General features: G+C 37.2%; 2 protein-coding genes across 7 annotated transcripts in view; one reads left to right on the plus strand and one right to left on the minus strand.

Annotated features, from left to right (window-relative positions):
* The window catches only part of CEP63 (centrosomal protein 63), a 36,816-nt gene extending 26,871 nt beyond the window's left edge, over positions 1–9,945 (plus strand). For all 5 annotated transcript variants that reach the window (XM_007434739.4, XM_025170883.2, XM_007434741.4 and 2 more), the window contains 3 exons: positions 830–1,035; positions 1,561–1,849; positions 3,325–9,945. In XM_007434739.4, the coding sequence (XP_007434801.1) occupies positions 830–1,035; positions 1,561–1,849; positions 3,325–3,483 (654 nt within the window). In that variant the 3' untranslated portion in view covers positions 3,484–9,945. The remainder of the gene's footprint in view (positions 1–829; positions 1,036–1,560; positions 1,850–3,324) is intronic.
* A 130-nt stretch (positions 9,946–10,075) lies between these two features.
* Positions 10,076–14,341, minus strand: part of KY (kyphoscoliosis peptidase) — a 43,492-nt gene continuing 39,226 nt past the window's right edge. For both annotated transcript variants that reach the window (XM_088131718.1, XM_088131717.1), the window contains 3 exons: positions 13,065–13,253; positions 12,764–12,954; positions 10,076–11,945 (listed from right to left, as the gene is read on the minus strand). In XM_088131718.1, the coding sequence (XP_087987844.1) occupies positions 11,041–11,945; positions 12,764–12,954; positions 13,065–13,253 (1,285 nt within the window). In that variant the 3' untranslated portion in view covers positions 10,076–11,040. The remainder of the gene's footprint in view (positions 11,946–12,763; positions 12,955–13,064; positions 13,254–14,341) is intronic.

Here is a 14,341-nt window from a genome sequence, read left to right on the forward strand (position 1 = left end):
ATGAGAATGAAAGCTTACAGATGTGTCATACTTGGCATGAAATGAAACTAGGCTTAGCTTGTTTTTGTATCAAGAAACAAGTTACAGAGTAAGAATAAGAAAAAGAACAAACATTTTATAAAGCTCTGTGTTTTTTACTTTATAATACAGCAGGATTTTTTTTTTCATTTGAAAATCCAGAATGAACCATTAGAATTTGCAAATATATTGCAGTTCTTGCAAACTAATGATAATGGGGTAGAGAACAGAAACTAACTTTAATAATTTTAATCATTTACCTATGTAACCATGAAGAAAAAAGAATGGAAATGACAATTCAAAAAATTTTTTGCTCAAGGCAACCAGTTATAAGTTATATCCTAATTTGTGTTTATCTTTGTTCTTGGCTTTGTCCATAATAGGATTTTTAGATCCATTGCTGTCCTTATACGAAGCAAAAATATACTAATCATGCAGGAACTTCAACTAAATGGAGTAATAAGAGATTTTGAGTACCCTCAACAATCAGAGAGCAGCCTCATTGTTTTGGATGTAAACTATGAGCCATATAGCTGAAACACATTTAACTCGACTGGTTTGTGAGTGATCACAAAGTGGTCTTGAAGTTCATACTCAGTTGAGATGAATGAGAGAAATTTTGCTCTGTAGGTTTGATTAGTTCAGATGATGACTCAGACATTTTGTGATTGATTTACCTTCCAATGGGGTTCTTTTCTTTAGTAAAAGACTTATAAATTTCTTAAATCTGTAAAACAGAAAATAAACTTTAGGAGGATTTGAGTTTCATCAAATGAAACATTTCTTACTAATGTATTTTTATCATTTTAAGGCAAAGAATACTTCCTTTGCAGAATTCCAAGAAAGTTATAACAAGGTTTTAAATAAAGTGGAACGTCAGAATAAGCAACTACAGAAAGAATTAGCAGAAACCAGGGCCAGCTTGGAAGCTTCGTCTTGGGTTTCTCAGAGCAATTATGACAATGTTGTGCAGCAATTGCAGCATCCAGTGACTGAGGTAAAAAATGCAGAGAACAGGTAAGAATTTATATGATTTTGAAAATGGAGGGTTTTTTTGGAAAGTTGGTTGTTTTACTACGGTACTAGATTTTGATTTTAAAAAATACTGAAGCACTCTAAAATATATTTAATTTTTTTATAATTTCTATTCATTTCCTTTATTTTTATTAACTGTAGGTGAGATTTGATTAATGTTTTTTTTCACATTATTGCCAAACAGAAAGAACATTGAAAAGAGATATTCTCCTCCTCCCTCCCTCCCTCTCTCCCTCCTGTCCTGTCCTGTCCTGTCCTGTCCTGTCCTGTCCTGTCCTGTCCTGTGATGGATAGGTTCTTATGATAGAAGCAGTTGTAATGTATGCCTTTTGAATAGCACGGAGGATAATTATATTTAAATTTTCTGTGGACTGTATTGCCTCCATGTGATTTCTGGCTGTGATTTCAGCACTTAACATGGATAGTTTCCCTAAACATTTTTGCAGATTTTAAGCTGAAAATCACTGGTCTGTTGGATCTAACGTACTATTTCTAATAAATATACAGACGAATGCAAGAACTACAGTGCAAACATGAGGAAGAAATGAAAGCACTTCAGACTAAATTTGACAGGACTGTTCAACATTATGAGGAGGAATTCCAGAAAGCAAAATACTTTCCATCCAGAATATTCCCCATTTCTAGTACAGCTGCTGGACTACCTCCACTCAATAGAATAAACAGTGTGGAATCTTTGCCCTGTGAACCTCTTGAGAGATCAGATCTTTTGCCATGCGAAAATACAGAATTTTCTTACATGGTATCGAGAGAGTGTGAGAAGGATTTTTTACCTTTGGTAAGCATAATAAAATGAGGGATATACTATTTTCTGATACCACAATCTGTTAGAGATTATGCATTCCTTTTGGTGTGTCTCCTTTGAAATATTTTCGCCCATTAATGCCATGCTACTTCCTTTTCAATCAACGTTGACTGGAACAAGCCATGAAGGAAGGACGAGATCATCTGTAAATTCCCAGTTCCCAACTATAATAAGTGCAAAGTGTTCTCCAAATACTGAGGAGCTATACTTCTAAATACTGGTTTGCTATTAACTTTGAATTTAGTAGAAAATATGGGACAGGACACTGCTGGGGAAGGGACTGCTGGAATGAGCACTAAACTCAATAAGTATACAAAGTTGGTTGTTTTACTACAATGAGCAAATTCGTGTGCAAAAAAAAAAAAAAGGCACGGAGTATAAATATTTACATAAATTGAAGAATGTAACCTGTTGCTTGTAGGTACTTTTTGAAGAGCTAACTATAAACTGCCAATAAGATCTTGAATAGTTGCATTCAGTTTTCAGAGGGTATGCTTCCTAAGCCATATGGTTGTTGAGAAATGCCAGTAATTATGAGGGGACTGTTAAAGGCTTGCAGATGAATCTTACTATTGAAAAGTCAATCTCATAGATTTCAGTGAGACTTTCAGTTCCAGAGATAGGTATCTAAGTTGAAACCTAGATGCCTTAAAAGCCAAATGATAGTTATTATCATTTTCAGTAAAAGTTTTTCAATATGCAACTAAATATTCAATCATAGTCCAATATTTTTTTCAGAGATCATAAACGCAATTAAATAAAGTAGCCATTTAAGTGATTTGGCTTTTTAAAATATATATATACCTTTTAAAATATGTAAATTGAAGTTCCTTTACAGTTAAATCCTTGTACTGAATACAGAAATGAAGTCTTGCCTTGTGATTTTCTATTTTCTGTTATTATTTCTCTGCATTCAACAATAAGAGCAGTGTACAGCAGTACAAAATAACAAAACTAAAAACAATACAGTACAATAAAGTACCGAATATGAGCCAGAAGCAAATGCTTTAAATAATGTTTAAAGAGGTACATGTAAATTAGGATGTACTAGATGCCTGACATGCTCCACCAAAAGAGTGCCACGGCTACTCTTTGTGGGAATGCTTCATAAACATTTCCCTTTGGCACTACAAGCAGTGCCTCCAAAGATCTTAGTGGGCAAGGATGGATATATACAGACAGAAGCTAGGAAGCAAATAAGGCAACATTCCAGAAACAGTTGTAGAGCACGTTGCGATAATCTAGGAGCAAGGTTGGTAAGACATGTATCACTGTGGCCAAGCTATCCTCTAGCAAGTTCTGGAGCTGGTAAACCAGCCAGAGTGGAAAATATATTGTGAAACTGGTAGTATAGTTCTCTTCCTTTCATTGTTTAAATAGTAAAGATAAGCATTAGATAAAATTTATTGTTTTGGTTCACAGCCTTGTTAAATGTATTTTCTTTTTAGAGTCCTCTGCCCACTACAAATGTAGATGTGATTGCTGAAAAGTTCCTGGAAGAAGAAGAAGAAAGATCCCATCATATTCTGGAACGCTTAAATGCACATATTGAAGAATTGAAAAAGGAGAGTGAAAGGACAGTACAACAGTTTACATACCAAAAGTAACTTTGATTCAGGGTCTGTGGATTGAAGAGCTGCTTCATTTATTGCTGCTTTCTTTAGAGGACAAGACACAGCTACTGCCTTCAGGAAGTACGTTTCTCTGCTTCTTTGTCTTAGGTATTCAGCGGCAGTGAAATCAAGGAAATGAAATTTGTCTGTAGCAAAATATTTTGTCTGATCACAGTTATTGCACTACTACAGAAAACATTTCTAACTGACCTATAGTGTTCTGCTGCCCTAAAGTAAATAGTGTGCTTCAGAGGGGATGATGTTGCCACTCTAAGGAGAGCATTTAAACATTTTATGTGTGTGTGTGCAGAAATAAAATGACGTAGATACTATTATCTTATTTTACTATGAATGCAAATAATATTGCTGATCATTTGAATATTAACTTCCTATCTATTTCCAAGGTCCCACAAAGTGACAAGTGGCCTGAGAAAAGGAGAAAAGAAAATGCCATTTTACTCCTTTTCTGGTTTTCCTGTGAGTTTGGTAGTTATTTTCTGTGTTGATTTTAGTTGCCATCAAACATCAAATTAATGGTTTAGTAATGGTCCTTTGTGCATTTTCATAGCTGTAGAAAAAATATGGTCAAATAACTGTTGCATAAAGAGAGAGATGTTTTATTATATACGTTGATTCAAAAGGTGAAGTTCAGTATAAGTAATAAACACCTATACATGGGACCAATTTAACTTAGACAACAGCTGTCTTACGAAGTACTGCACAGATGTTCCTAACCATAAGAACAAATTTGGGAGGCTGGTTGGTGTGCCAGACAGCTTTTAAAAAATTATTTAGTTTCAGGAAGAAATACGGGTTTTAAAAGCATGTCCTTGAGCAAAAACTAAGAAGCTAAACATTACCTGTTCATATTTTCAACTCATCCTTTCTATATTCCCTCTGAATTACTAGTAAGATACCAAGTTTCAATAGCCAGATACAGCTTCTTACGTTCAGTGCAATTTCAATGAGATGGAGACTTTTAGATTTTCACCCTTAAATCTTTGAAATAATTTCAGATTGTTATTGTTAGAAATATATTAAATATATAATCTCAGTTCATGATCGGCACTCTACTCTCTTCCATATTCATAATCATAATGGCATTAGTATGCTTTTTTTTTATCTGCTGGATAGTGATTTTTGACATTATCTCTTCTGGAGAAAGTGAGAGATGCCTACATTTTTAGAAGCAGTGCATATTTGGTGCCAAAACCTGAGATTACTGCAACTACTATAATGCTGAGTGTTGTTAATAACTCTAAAGAAATCCTTGCTCCCAGAGTACATCTTAATGTACACCTTAGTTTTGCAAATGCTACTGTTTTTATCTAATTCCATTCTCTTTCAGTTTTCTAATGCTTCTATTTTGCTTGCTAAATTTGCTTTTTATGGCTTCATGCCTCTCTTTGCCAACACTTTATCTTGACACTGATGGACAGTATGAAATTATACTCAGCATGAAGGCATGCCAAAAGAATAACACAAATTTTGATTTATACTGTTCTGTAGGGATGGTAAATAGTGGCTGTCAAAGCACACACAGCATTTTCTTGGTAACAAGGAATGACTCATTTTCAGTCCAGCAGAATTAATGTGCTCAGTGTTTTCTTGTATGAGACCACAATGTTGGATTTTATATAATGATCCTGAAAGAAAGAAGACATGTGCCTGTTGCTTCAGTTATCATTGGAGAAAGACTCCCTGAAAGGTGGAGATAGACAAAGCTAGTGAATGTTGTATCTCTGCCCATAAAGTGCTCTGTAGATTTATTATAACTATTTGTGATTTACTAAAACTTATTTTACATTATCTTAAAATGTAAAGTGGATGTGCAGGTAGAAAGGCTTCAGGTTGGCCTCCTCCTCCTTGTTCCCTGGGACCCAGATGAAAAGACATGATTCTATTTTCTCTGCTGGATAAGTGAAGAAACTTGGGAACAGCTTTGCAATAACTAAGGAAGTGCTGGTGTGGCGAAAGGCAATTCAATAGAGTGAGGAGAGGAAGTAGGGAAAGAAGAAGGGAGTGTAATCGTCATTAATCTGTGAGCCAGTCCACAGAGAGAAAGCAGGGAAAGGAGTTCATGCATTCTGTCTCTCTGTCTCAATGAATGAATATTTTTATGCGCATATGTGTGAAAAAATGTTAATTGCTGGAATGTCTAAGGAAAAAAAAAAAAGGAAAATGGGAATAAATAGGGACTGAAAGAAGGCTGAGTGGTCCTGAAGGAGAGAGAGAAAAAAATTAAATATATTTGGGGCTCATGCTTTTTAGGCAAGTTAGTTGTCTGTTAGCTTCTACCAATTGCCATTCTATGAAATGGGTGTTTTAAAACTGCTCTCAATCCCATTTTGTGATGACACTCATGAGCTCAAAGAGAATACAGTCACTCCTCAATTGAAGCTTGTTGCTTGAGCTGGATAGAACTATGTCAAGTAGAAGAAGAAAGTGTGGGCTGCGTTGTCATGCTTGAGACAAAGGGTATACTTGGAAGCATAGAGTAGTAAAGACAGAATGATTTGAATAGCTTTTTCATTCATTGGAGTGTGAAATTATCCAATCATATACTCTCATAAATCCCACAAATGCCACTAAAAATGTATGCTTCTGGAAGAGGGACCTAGGGAACCCACTTAACTTTAGGTAAGTCTTGTGAGATTTTACTTCAACTCTCCACTTAAAGCAATGGGACTGAAGAACTCCTGTTAAAATAATTAGTGGAAGCTGGAGCTATTTGTCACACAACTGCATTTCTTTTTCCCTGCCCTGGCAGTTTCCTTACATGGAGAGTCTAGGAAGAATTACACCATGTTTTCCCCAAAATGAATTCTTTATGTCTCTGAATTGCCAAAATAGTTGGCTAGTTTTGAAAGAACCTTTGTTTGGTTCAGGCATCCACTAAATCTTTCTGAATCAGCTAGGTTTTGATTAAAGATTGGCTAAAGCAGGATATATATTTAATACGTTGGGGAAAAATTACTCTTAATATTCTTTTACAGTGGAAAGACAGTATCATATGGATTTTCAGTCTTATACTGAAGACAGGTATTTACTCTCTGCATATGAACTGGCTTTTAAATTAACATAATGGAAAACTAGATAGTATTACCCTATGTGGTCAAGTTTTATAATTTTCCTTTTATTTTTATTTTTGTCTCTTTCTGTACACTAATATAAAAGCACACATACCTAAGGTGTGAAACAAAGTAGTGCATTGGGATCTTCTGTTCTCCTCTAGTATGGTCAATGCAAACAGCTTTAAGCTAAAACCTGATCTGTATATTTTAAAACTCTGTATATTGTCATACCTTATCCCAAATGACTATAGAATTCTTTGTCCCTTTGCCTTTTTTGTGTACTGTATATGTCCCTTCAAGTCAGTCTTGACTCCTGGTAAGTGCTCCAAGCAATTTTCTTGGCAACTTTTTGGGAAATGGTTTGCCATTGCCTTGTTCCTAGGGTGAAGAAAAAGTGACTGGCCTATTCAGCTGGCTTCATGCCTAAGGCAGGACTAGAACTCACAGCCTCCAAGTTTCTAGCCTGGTGTCTTTAACCACTGCACCAAATTGGCTCTCATGCCTTTGCTATTTTATGTATTTTCCAGGACTTAAGAAGCTAGTTTTTAAGTTCTTGAGAAACACTTGTTTCTGAGTTGTTTCTTAGAAAGCCAGTTGTAACAATAGTGATGTCAAGAACCTGAGACAGTTCTTTGTTTGGCACAGCAGACTGTTTCAAATGATCAATAACTCAATTTAAAAAAAAAAAAATTGTGTAAGAGGTTGGCATTCCTGCTGTTTGCTTTCTCATATAATGTATGGTAAATTGTTGATATGGTTGGCTACACGTAAGTAAAATGGGAGCTATATATAGCTTATGCACTATTCCATCAAACCCTTGGACTTGATGTGTGTGGAGAAAGGTCATGTATCTTGAAGCATGATGGCATAGCTGGTGCAGACACCTGAAGTACTTTTATCTGTAGCTACTGGGTTATGCCTTGAAAATGTTGAATGTTTCTTTGGAATAATCAGATGATGTTACCAGTTAATTAATAGAGTTGGAGGGGAGTTTTGTCTTCAAACCCAGACTTTTAATAACTCCAGAGGTTCTATTTTGCTTGAGTCTGGCATGTACCTTCTATTTTACATATTAAAAATATTTTGGAAATCAACTTATATATTAATAAATGTAATTGCCAGTCAGCATCATGAGTTCATAGAATGTGTAATGTAGGCACTTGTTTAGTAATATATGCCCTCATCAGGCACGGAAGATGCGGCATCCAACAGCTGGGCTCACTTGCTCATTAAAATCCTTAGTCCTGCACCAGTGTTTTTGTGCTTTATAAGTTTTAATAGAATTAAATGAATGAGTTACTTATACTTCTTATACTTCTGAAGTAAATGCAACTCCCCCTCATAAGTCCCCCTTGTTTAGTGCCATTGTAACTTTGAACGGTCACTGAACGTGTGGTTGTAACCTGAGGACTACTTGTAGCAAATCGTCAATTTCAGTAACATAGGAATGGAAACATGCAAATGACTTCTATTCCCACACGTAACTCCCCAGAAAAATCTCAAACACAAGCCCCAAATTGACCCCCCTCCCAAATATTAGGTGATCTTGCTGCTGAAAATCATGGCATGATCTTGGGGCAGTTTTTTTCCCCACTGGACTCAAAATATCATGATACTGAAAGATATTCTCTAAGCTTTACAATACAGCATATTTAGCAAAATTGAGGGGGGAGGAGGGGCCTGAAGAGATCATGGAGAATCCTTGGGAGAAACACTGGAATGCCCAGCAGTATTTTCACTTGAGTTCCCTTTTGTACTAGTCATGCTTATGTCCAGAAAAAATCCATGTACTGAATTTGCATAACAATTAGAATTTGTTTCCAATCCTACATCGGAAGACAACAGTGTTTGCAGTTTCATCTCAAGACATATAAAAGAAATAAGGGATGCATACATGTTAGCCATCCTTGCTGTTCTAGGGATGTTTCATGCATGGCAATTGATTTGGGTATATTTTCAGAATTAGAATAGGGTATGACTTGTGGGCACACAACCCCCAGACCCTATTTCCTATCACTTCAGTGGAATGTTGGCAAGGAGTGATATAAAGGCTAGATATGGCTGGAAGAGGCAGTCTGGTGTAGTGGTTAAGGCAACAGGCTAGAAACTGGGAGACTGAGTTTTGTTCCATCTGAGGCACAAAGCCAGCTGGGTGACCTTGGGCCAGTCACTCTCCCTCAGCCCTAGGAAGCAGGCAATGATAAACCACTTCTGAAATCTTGCCAAGAAAACTGTAGGGACATGTCCAGGCAGTTGCCAGGAGTCAACACTGACTCAAAGGGGTGTGTGTGTGTGTGTGCGTGCATGCGTGCACACACACACACAATATGGCTAGGGGGTGTAGAGAAAACAAAAATCCAGAAAATATTCCCTCTGAATCCTTATGGGAGAGGAGTTGGGCAGAGGGTTAGAAAGTTGTTCTGCCTTCTCCCTTCTGGTCATGTGACTCAGAGCAGCTTATAAACAACCTTTTCTGTGCTTCCCTGGTATGTATACACAGACACGTAAACATAACACTACATTAACCAGGATAAAAAAAATATGGGCATCTCCTGTGGCCACCACTGTTAATGGGGGTGAAGAGAATTCCAGGAATTATTTGCATGCTTTTCCTACTTTGTTTATACTGCGAGATCACACTCCTGAAATTCATTGGCAAAGATCCAAAATCTGCAAAAAGAACCCCTCTGGAATGATTTTCTGTAGGGACCTTTTAAAGTATTTTTTTAAAGCTAAGACTTTGGTAGATGAATGCTGCCTACCTCTATCTTGAATACCATCAACCTCGTCTAATGTGCTTCAAATTATATTTGTTGTTTCTTACATGGGGTTCCATTACTCTTCAAAGTTAGGCTCCTGCAGTGTTTCCCTGGACTACCTCCAGTGATTATGCACCAAGTATTACACTTAGAAAAATCCTTTCTCAGCCTGGTGGCCTCCAGATGTGTTTTAACTTAAGCCCCAGAATTTTCTACATAGCACCAAATTCTTTGCCTTTCAAACTGAAAGTCGTGGTCCCGTCGCACATGAAGAATTCCAGGTTGGGAAAGCCTTATTAAAGTAGTAGTGAGGACAGGCTTGAAAACAGTGATGGCAACTTTCCATAGCAATGGTCATCATCTGCCCTGTCCCTGAATTTGCAGAACATGGGCTACAAATGCGTCTACTGGCTTGTGCCACTTTAAGTACTGATAATGTCTGTTTAAGTACTGATAATGTCTGTTTAAGTACTGATAATGTCTGTTTAAATACTTTAATGTCTGTTAGTGACATCTGAGTAACAGAGCAGGAGAAATTGCTTATTTGACAAGAGTTTTTGTGTGAATCTGTAGTTCTTCAAAACTGTAATAAAACAGTAATAAAATAAGTGGCATTTGTAAAATGACTTGCTAATATTTTGTGGCTGAGATAAGGAATCCATACAGTTCTCTGAATGTATGAAACATATAATCAAAAATTAATTAATGTTACAGCACTGGAAAACCTCCAGGACCATTTAAATAAGCTTCCACATCATATTTCATTAGATAAAGTATTTTAAGGAAAAAAAATCTGCAAAATGTGGTCAGTTAGATAGTACAATAGATTGGATGAGCTGTAACTTCTATTTAAAGATTCATTTTTTGATTCAGTAAAACCATAGATGAAGTTTAAAAAGGATTTCTATATAAATAGGGCACCAGTTTCAATAATCAATTTATGTATTTGTTTAATTGTGTATTAATCAAGTTTGTCTTGGGTTATCCTGAGGTGCTTCAGTGTCAGGCTGTAGTTCATGAAGAAGCATTCCTCAAAGCAAATAATTTTTTTAATGGTTTACATAGAGATAAGTGATTTGAATTAAAAATGTTAGCTAGGTGCCACAGCCCACTGGATAAAAACTAGCATTTAATTGCATTTAAGATCTGATGTAAAACTTCTCAGTATTGTTTTATATTTGTAAGACAATGAAGTGCACACAAGAAAGCTTACATTATAGTCTTGTAAAAGCATGTTTCTTCATGTTTCTTCCAATTCTGTAGCCACTCTTGTATTGACAGTCAAAAATGTGGGTCTTTTTCTCTCCTTGGCCCAGCATGAGTTCTAGAATGCTCCTTTGTTATACATGATAATATTGAACATATCCTTTCAGAAACAGTGGTCACATCTCAAAATTATGGCAAGATGGGTGAGAATATTTGTGTAATTGCCTCTTTATATGCTAGGTACCTAAATAATTTTGCTATGCTGAAATTATTAATATGGACAAGTTTTTCCTGGTTTTTTTTATGAGTAAGTTACATTTTATATAAACCTCATGCATCATATAATATCAGTGAACAGTCTCAGGATGGGGTTTGATCAACTTAAATTGTTTCATTGCTGCTTCAGTTGGATGATCATCCAACAGCATAAAATAAATTATTCAGAGTGGAATGGATTATAGATAGATCACATATTGTGCATGTGGGCAGATGAGAAAAGTTCAAGTGGCCTATTACTGTGGCTCAACTTCATATTTCAAAATATGTGAGTAAAATTTGTGGTTAGCATTCTCCAACACCATCACATATATCTTTGTGCAGCCAGAAGTGCTGCAGGATCCTTCCCAGTAGCCATCCTTACTAAGAGACAAAGGGTAGATTTTTTCACATTGAACAAATGCTTTGGCAATGCTGTGAAGTTTAAGTTTGAACTTGATGTTGCAATTGGCTGGTAGCAATGCAGCCAGAGGCTCCACTAGTTCATAGCTTTCTGCCCACGTGCTATAAGTCTGGGGGAACATTGGCCATTTGACCTTCGTGTTTGGGCAACAGATGAGGTAATTAAAGACATATTTATAGTTACCAGGATCTGACTTCTTCTTAGCAAAGATTGTGAAAGCAAAATTTCCAGCATGCGGAAGATGGATCTTAAAGTTTATTTGGTTTCCTTGGCATTTTTGTAAGATATGCCGTCTTCCCCCATCCTCACTGAGGTTTACACTGTCTGACTGCAGTGAGGCTAAAACGCTCAAGTCTTTACTGAGGATGAAACTGAGGTCGCAGCAGCCGTCATTAGTATGAATAACAGGATCTTTTTGTGAAGGTCTGAGGATCCCTTGTCTCTCTGTGAACCAGCTGGGCCCAACTGGTTGTTGGAGTTCCTTTGGGAAACAAACATTCCTGTCTACCGAGCTGCATTCAATGTTGTATTCTAGGACACAGATGTAAACTTCTTCAGAGTCTTTGGGTGGTTTGGCATAGATTTGCAGTTTATGACTCCCCATCTTCTGTGGATATAGTTCCAGATTCATCCCATTCCTCTTCAAAGTCATCAAGCTATATTCCTTTGCCCCTTTCAGTCCAAATGTGAACAGCATTGGGGAACGGCTCTCCACCTCTACTGTGACTTTTCCATTTACTGTGACATGCAAATAAAGAAAGCTGGTTAGAATATGTCTTATTACTGAGAAACACAAATCAATCAAAAGCCCTGTAGAAAGTGATCTGAAGAATGGAATACCCAGCTTTTACTGTCAGTCACTTTGGCAGTGAAAGAGAGAGTATTGTAGTTGGCTGGATAGAATTTGTCAAAAACTTCTGTCAAATCCAAACTCAGAATAAAACAGCAACAGGGTTGAGGGCAGGGAGATTTCAGTTTTGGGACTTGTTTGCTTCTATTTTATTACTAGTGAAATAGAACTGCTCATCATTCTGAGGCTAGATAAAAGCATATGTGGCTTTTACTTACAGTTGATCTGCCTGTCCTTTGCCCTCAACAACTTAGAAGCTGTTGGAGTTCAGAGAAAGTTAAGAGAGTCCCAAAGAGAGAATTCTAAAATGAAATTCTTTGTACAGTTAAACTACTGAATGACACTGAAAGGATCAGCTGAAAACCAATGAGCTAACATGCACCTATAAGGCACTTGTATTCTGAACCTTTCTCTTTTTGTGCTTTCTTTTGAAACTGAAATATTAAAATATTCTAGGGACCCTTTCAGTCTAATTATGTAGTGGCATTTTGAACTTGGCATAAATTGTACTTGGCAGAAGTGCGAAAGTGAGTACGGCTGCAGAAATTTGAGATCCACAGGTTACTTCCACCAAGCTAATCTTTTAAATGTAATTAAAAATCACCCTCAGTCTTAAACTTTGCTGTATTTTTTTCTTCTTCCAAAAGATGGAAATGTTATATCTAATAATAATACTGGCATGTGGCAAGAAGCTTAATGATTGTACCTGTCTGAATAATCGGTGTTTCCGGATGGGCCACCAGCAAACCCATCTTGTAAAAGTTACTCATGTATAGCATGTTATTTTCAAACTGTTTTAATGTCACAGTTGGTTTGAGTAGCTGCCAGTTGTCGTTGCCTGGGAAGTGATTATTAATAAAGAGGGCGGGGTGGGTGAGGAAGTAAAATTCATTGTATCTGGAACGAGAAGGGAGAGGTCAGAATGGTATTGGCAATGTATGCAATTCCTCCCTGCCCCCGCCCCATCCCTCCCCCCCCCAGCACACCAGAACCAGAGACAGCTGCACCTGGAGGTAAACTTGCTGCAACGGTCATCAACGAAGCCACTCCCCCAAGTGCTGTCCACCAAATGCCACCTTCCATCAAGGTAAACTGCATTCCAGGCGTGGTCATATGCTCCTTCAAAGGTCTGCCCTGTTCTGTAGCCATAGCCTTTGGAATAACCAGATAAATTCATGCAGTGTACCCCTGCAATGCTGAAGGAAGATAAGAATGAGACCTCAGGAACTAAAACTGCATCTTGGAAAAATGTCACTCTTTTATAACCATTGTTGATTCCCACGAAGCATTCCCCAGAAGATGGCTCCTTTCTTGCATTACTCTTATTGTTACGATAATACACGTAAGCATTTTCTTGTTCATAGCATGTCAGATAGCATATTGCTGCAGGAAGATATTGTTTACTGTATTAAGAAGCTGCACGCTATTTTGTGGCGCATTGTTCAATTGCTCCTAAAGGCTTGCATATGTGAAGTCTGCTGATAACATCAAGTTGTGGTTGGTTTTTTTTTTTAAGGGAAAAAAAAACCGGCCACAACTTGATGTTATCAGCAGACTCTTGGACTTCCCGCCCCCTTCTTTTTTTAAGGAAAAAAAAAAAGGAAGTCCAAGAGTCTTTTAAAGAGTCTGGTGGAAAATGATCCAGTTACTTCACATACTGATCACCTAACATCTTACAAAATCTTTTCTGTTGTAACAGTTTTCTACATAGTAAGGGAGTTCACGTGCCATATGCAAAGATGCACTTCACAAATGTTTTGTATAAATACAATGTATTCATTTGGACATACCATATCCTGGTTAGATCACTATAATGTGCTTTCCCGGGAGCTATCTTTGCAAGTATTATGGAAGCTACAGCTGAACCAGAATATGGCTGTTACGTTTCTAATGGAACCTGTCCATTTAAGGCTTATTTATGTCACACTCAGCACAGACAAAATGACCATCAGACTTGAAGAAAGCCAAAAGGTTATAGAAGTATCCCCCCCCCCCCAAATATCAAAGATGGGAGGACAAAAAACTCAAGAGGATCCAACAACATTCCCACAGTGGATTGTGTATGCTCTGTGGTCAGGAAATTTTTTGTTGTTGTTTAGTCGTTAAGTCGTGTCTGACTCTTCGTGACCCCATGAACCATATTGCGCCAGGCCTTCCTGTCCTTCACTGCCTCCCTGAATTTGTTCAGTTTCATGCTCATTGCTTCAGTGATGCTATCTAACCATCTGATCCTCTGCCGTCCTCTTCTCCTTTTGCCTCCAATCTTTCCCAGCATCAGGGTCTT

This window comes from Python bivittatus, unplaced genomic scaffold (genome assembly GCF_059951505.1).
Source record: "Python bivittatus isolate LINGU-HERP-01145 unplaced genomic scaffold, Pbiv_v1 ctg000980_np1212, whole genome shotgun sequence".
Lineage (NCBI taxonomy): Eukaryota > Metazoa > Chordata > Lepidosauria > Squamata > Pythonidae > Python > Python bivittatus.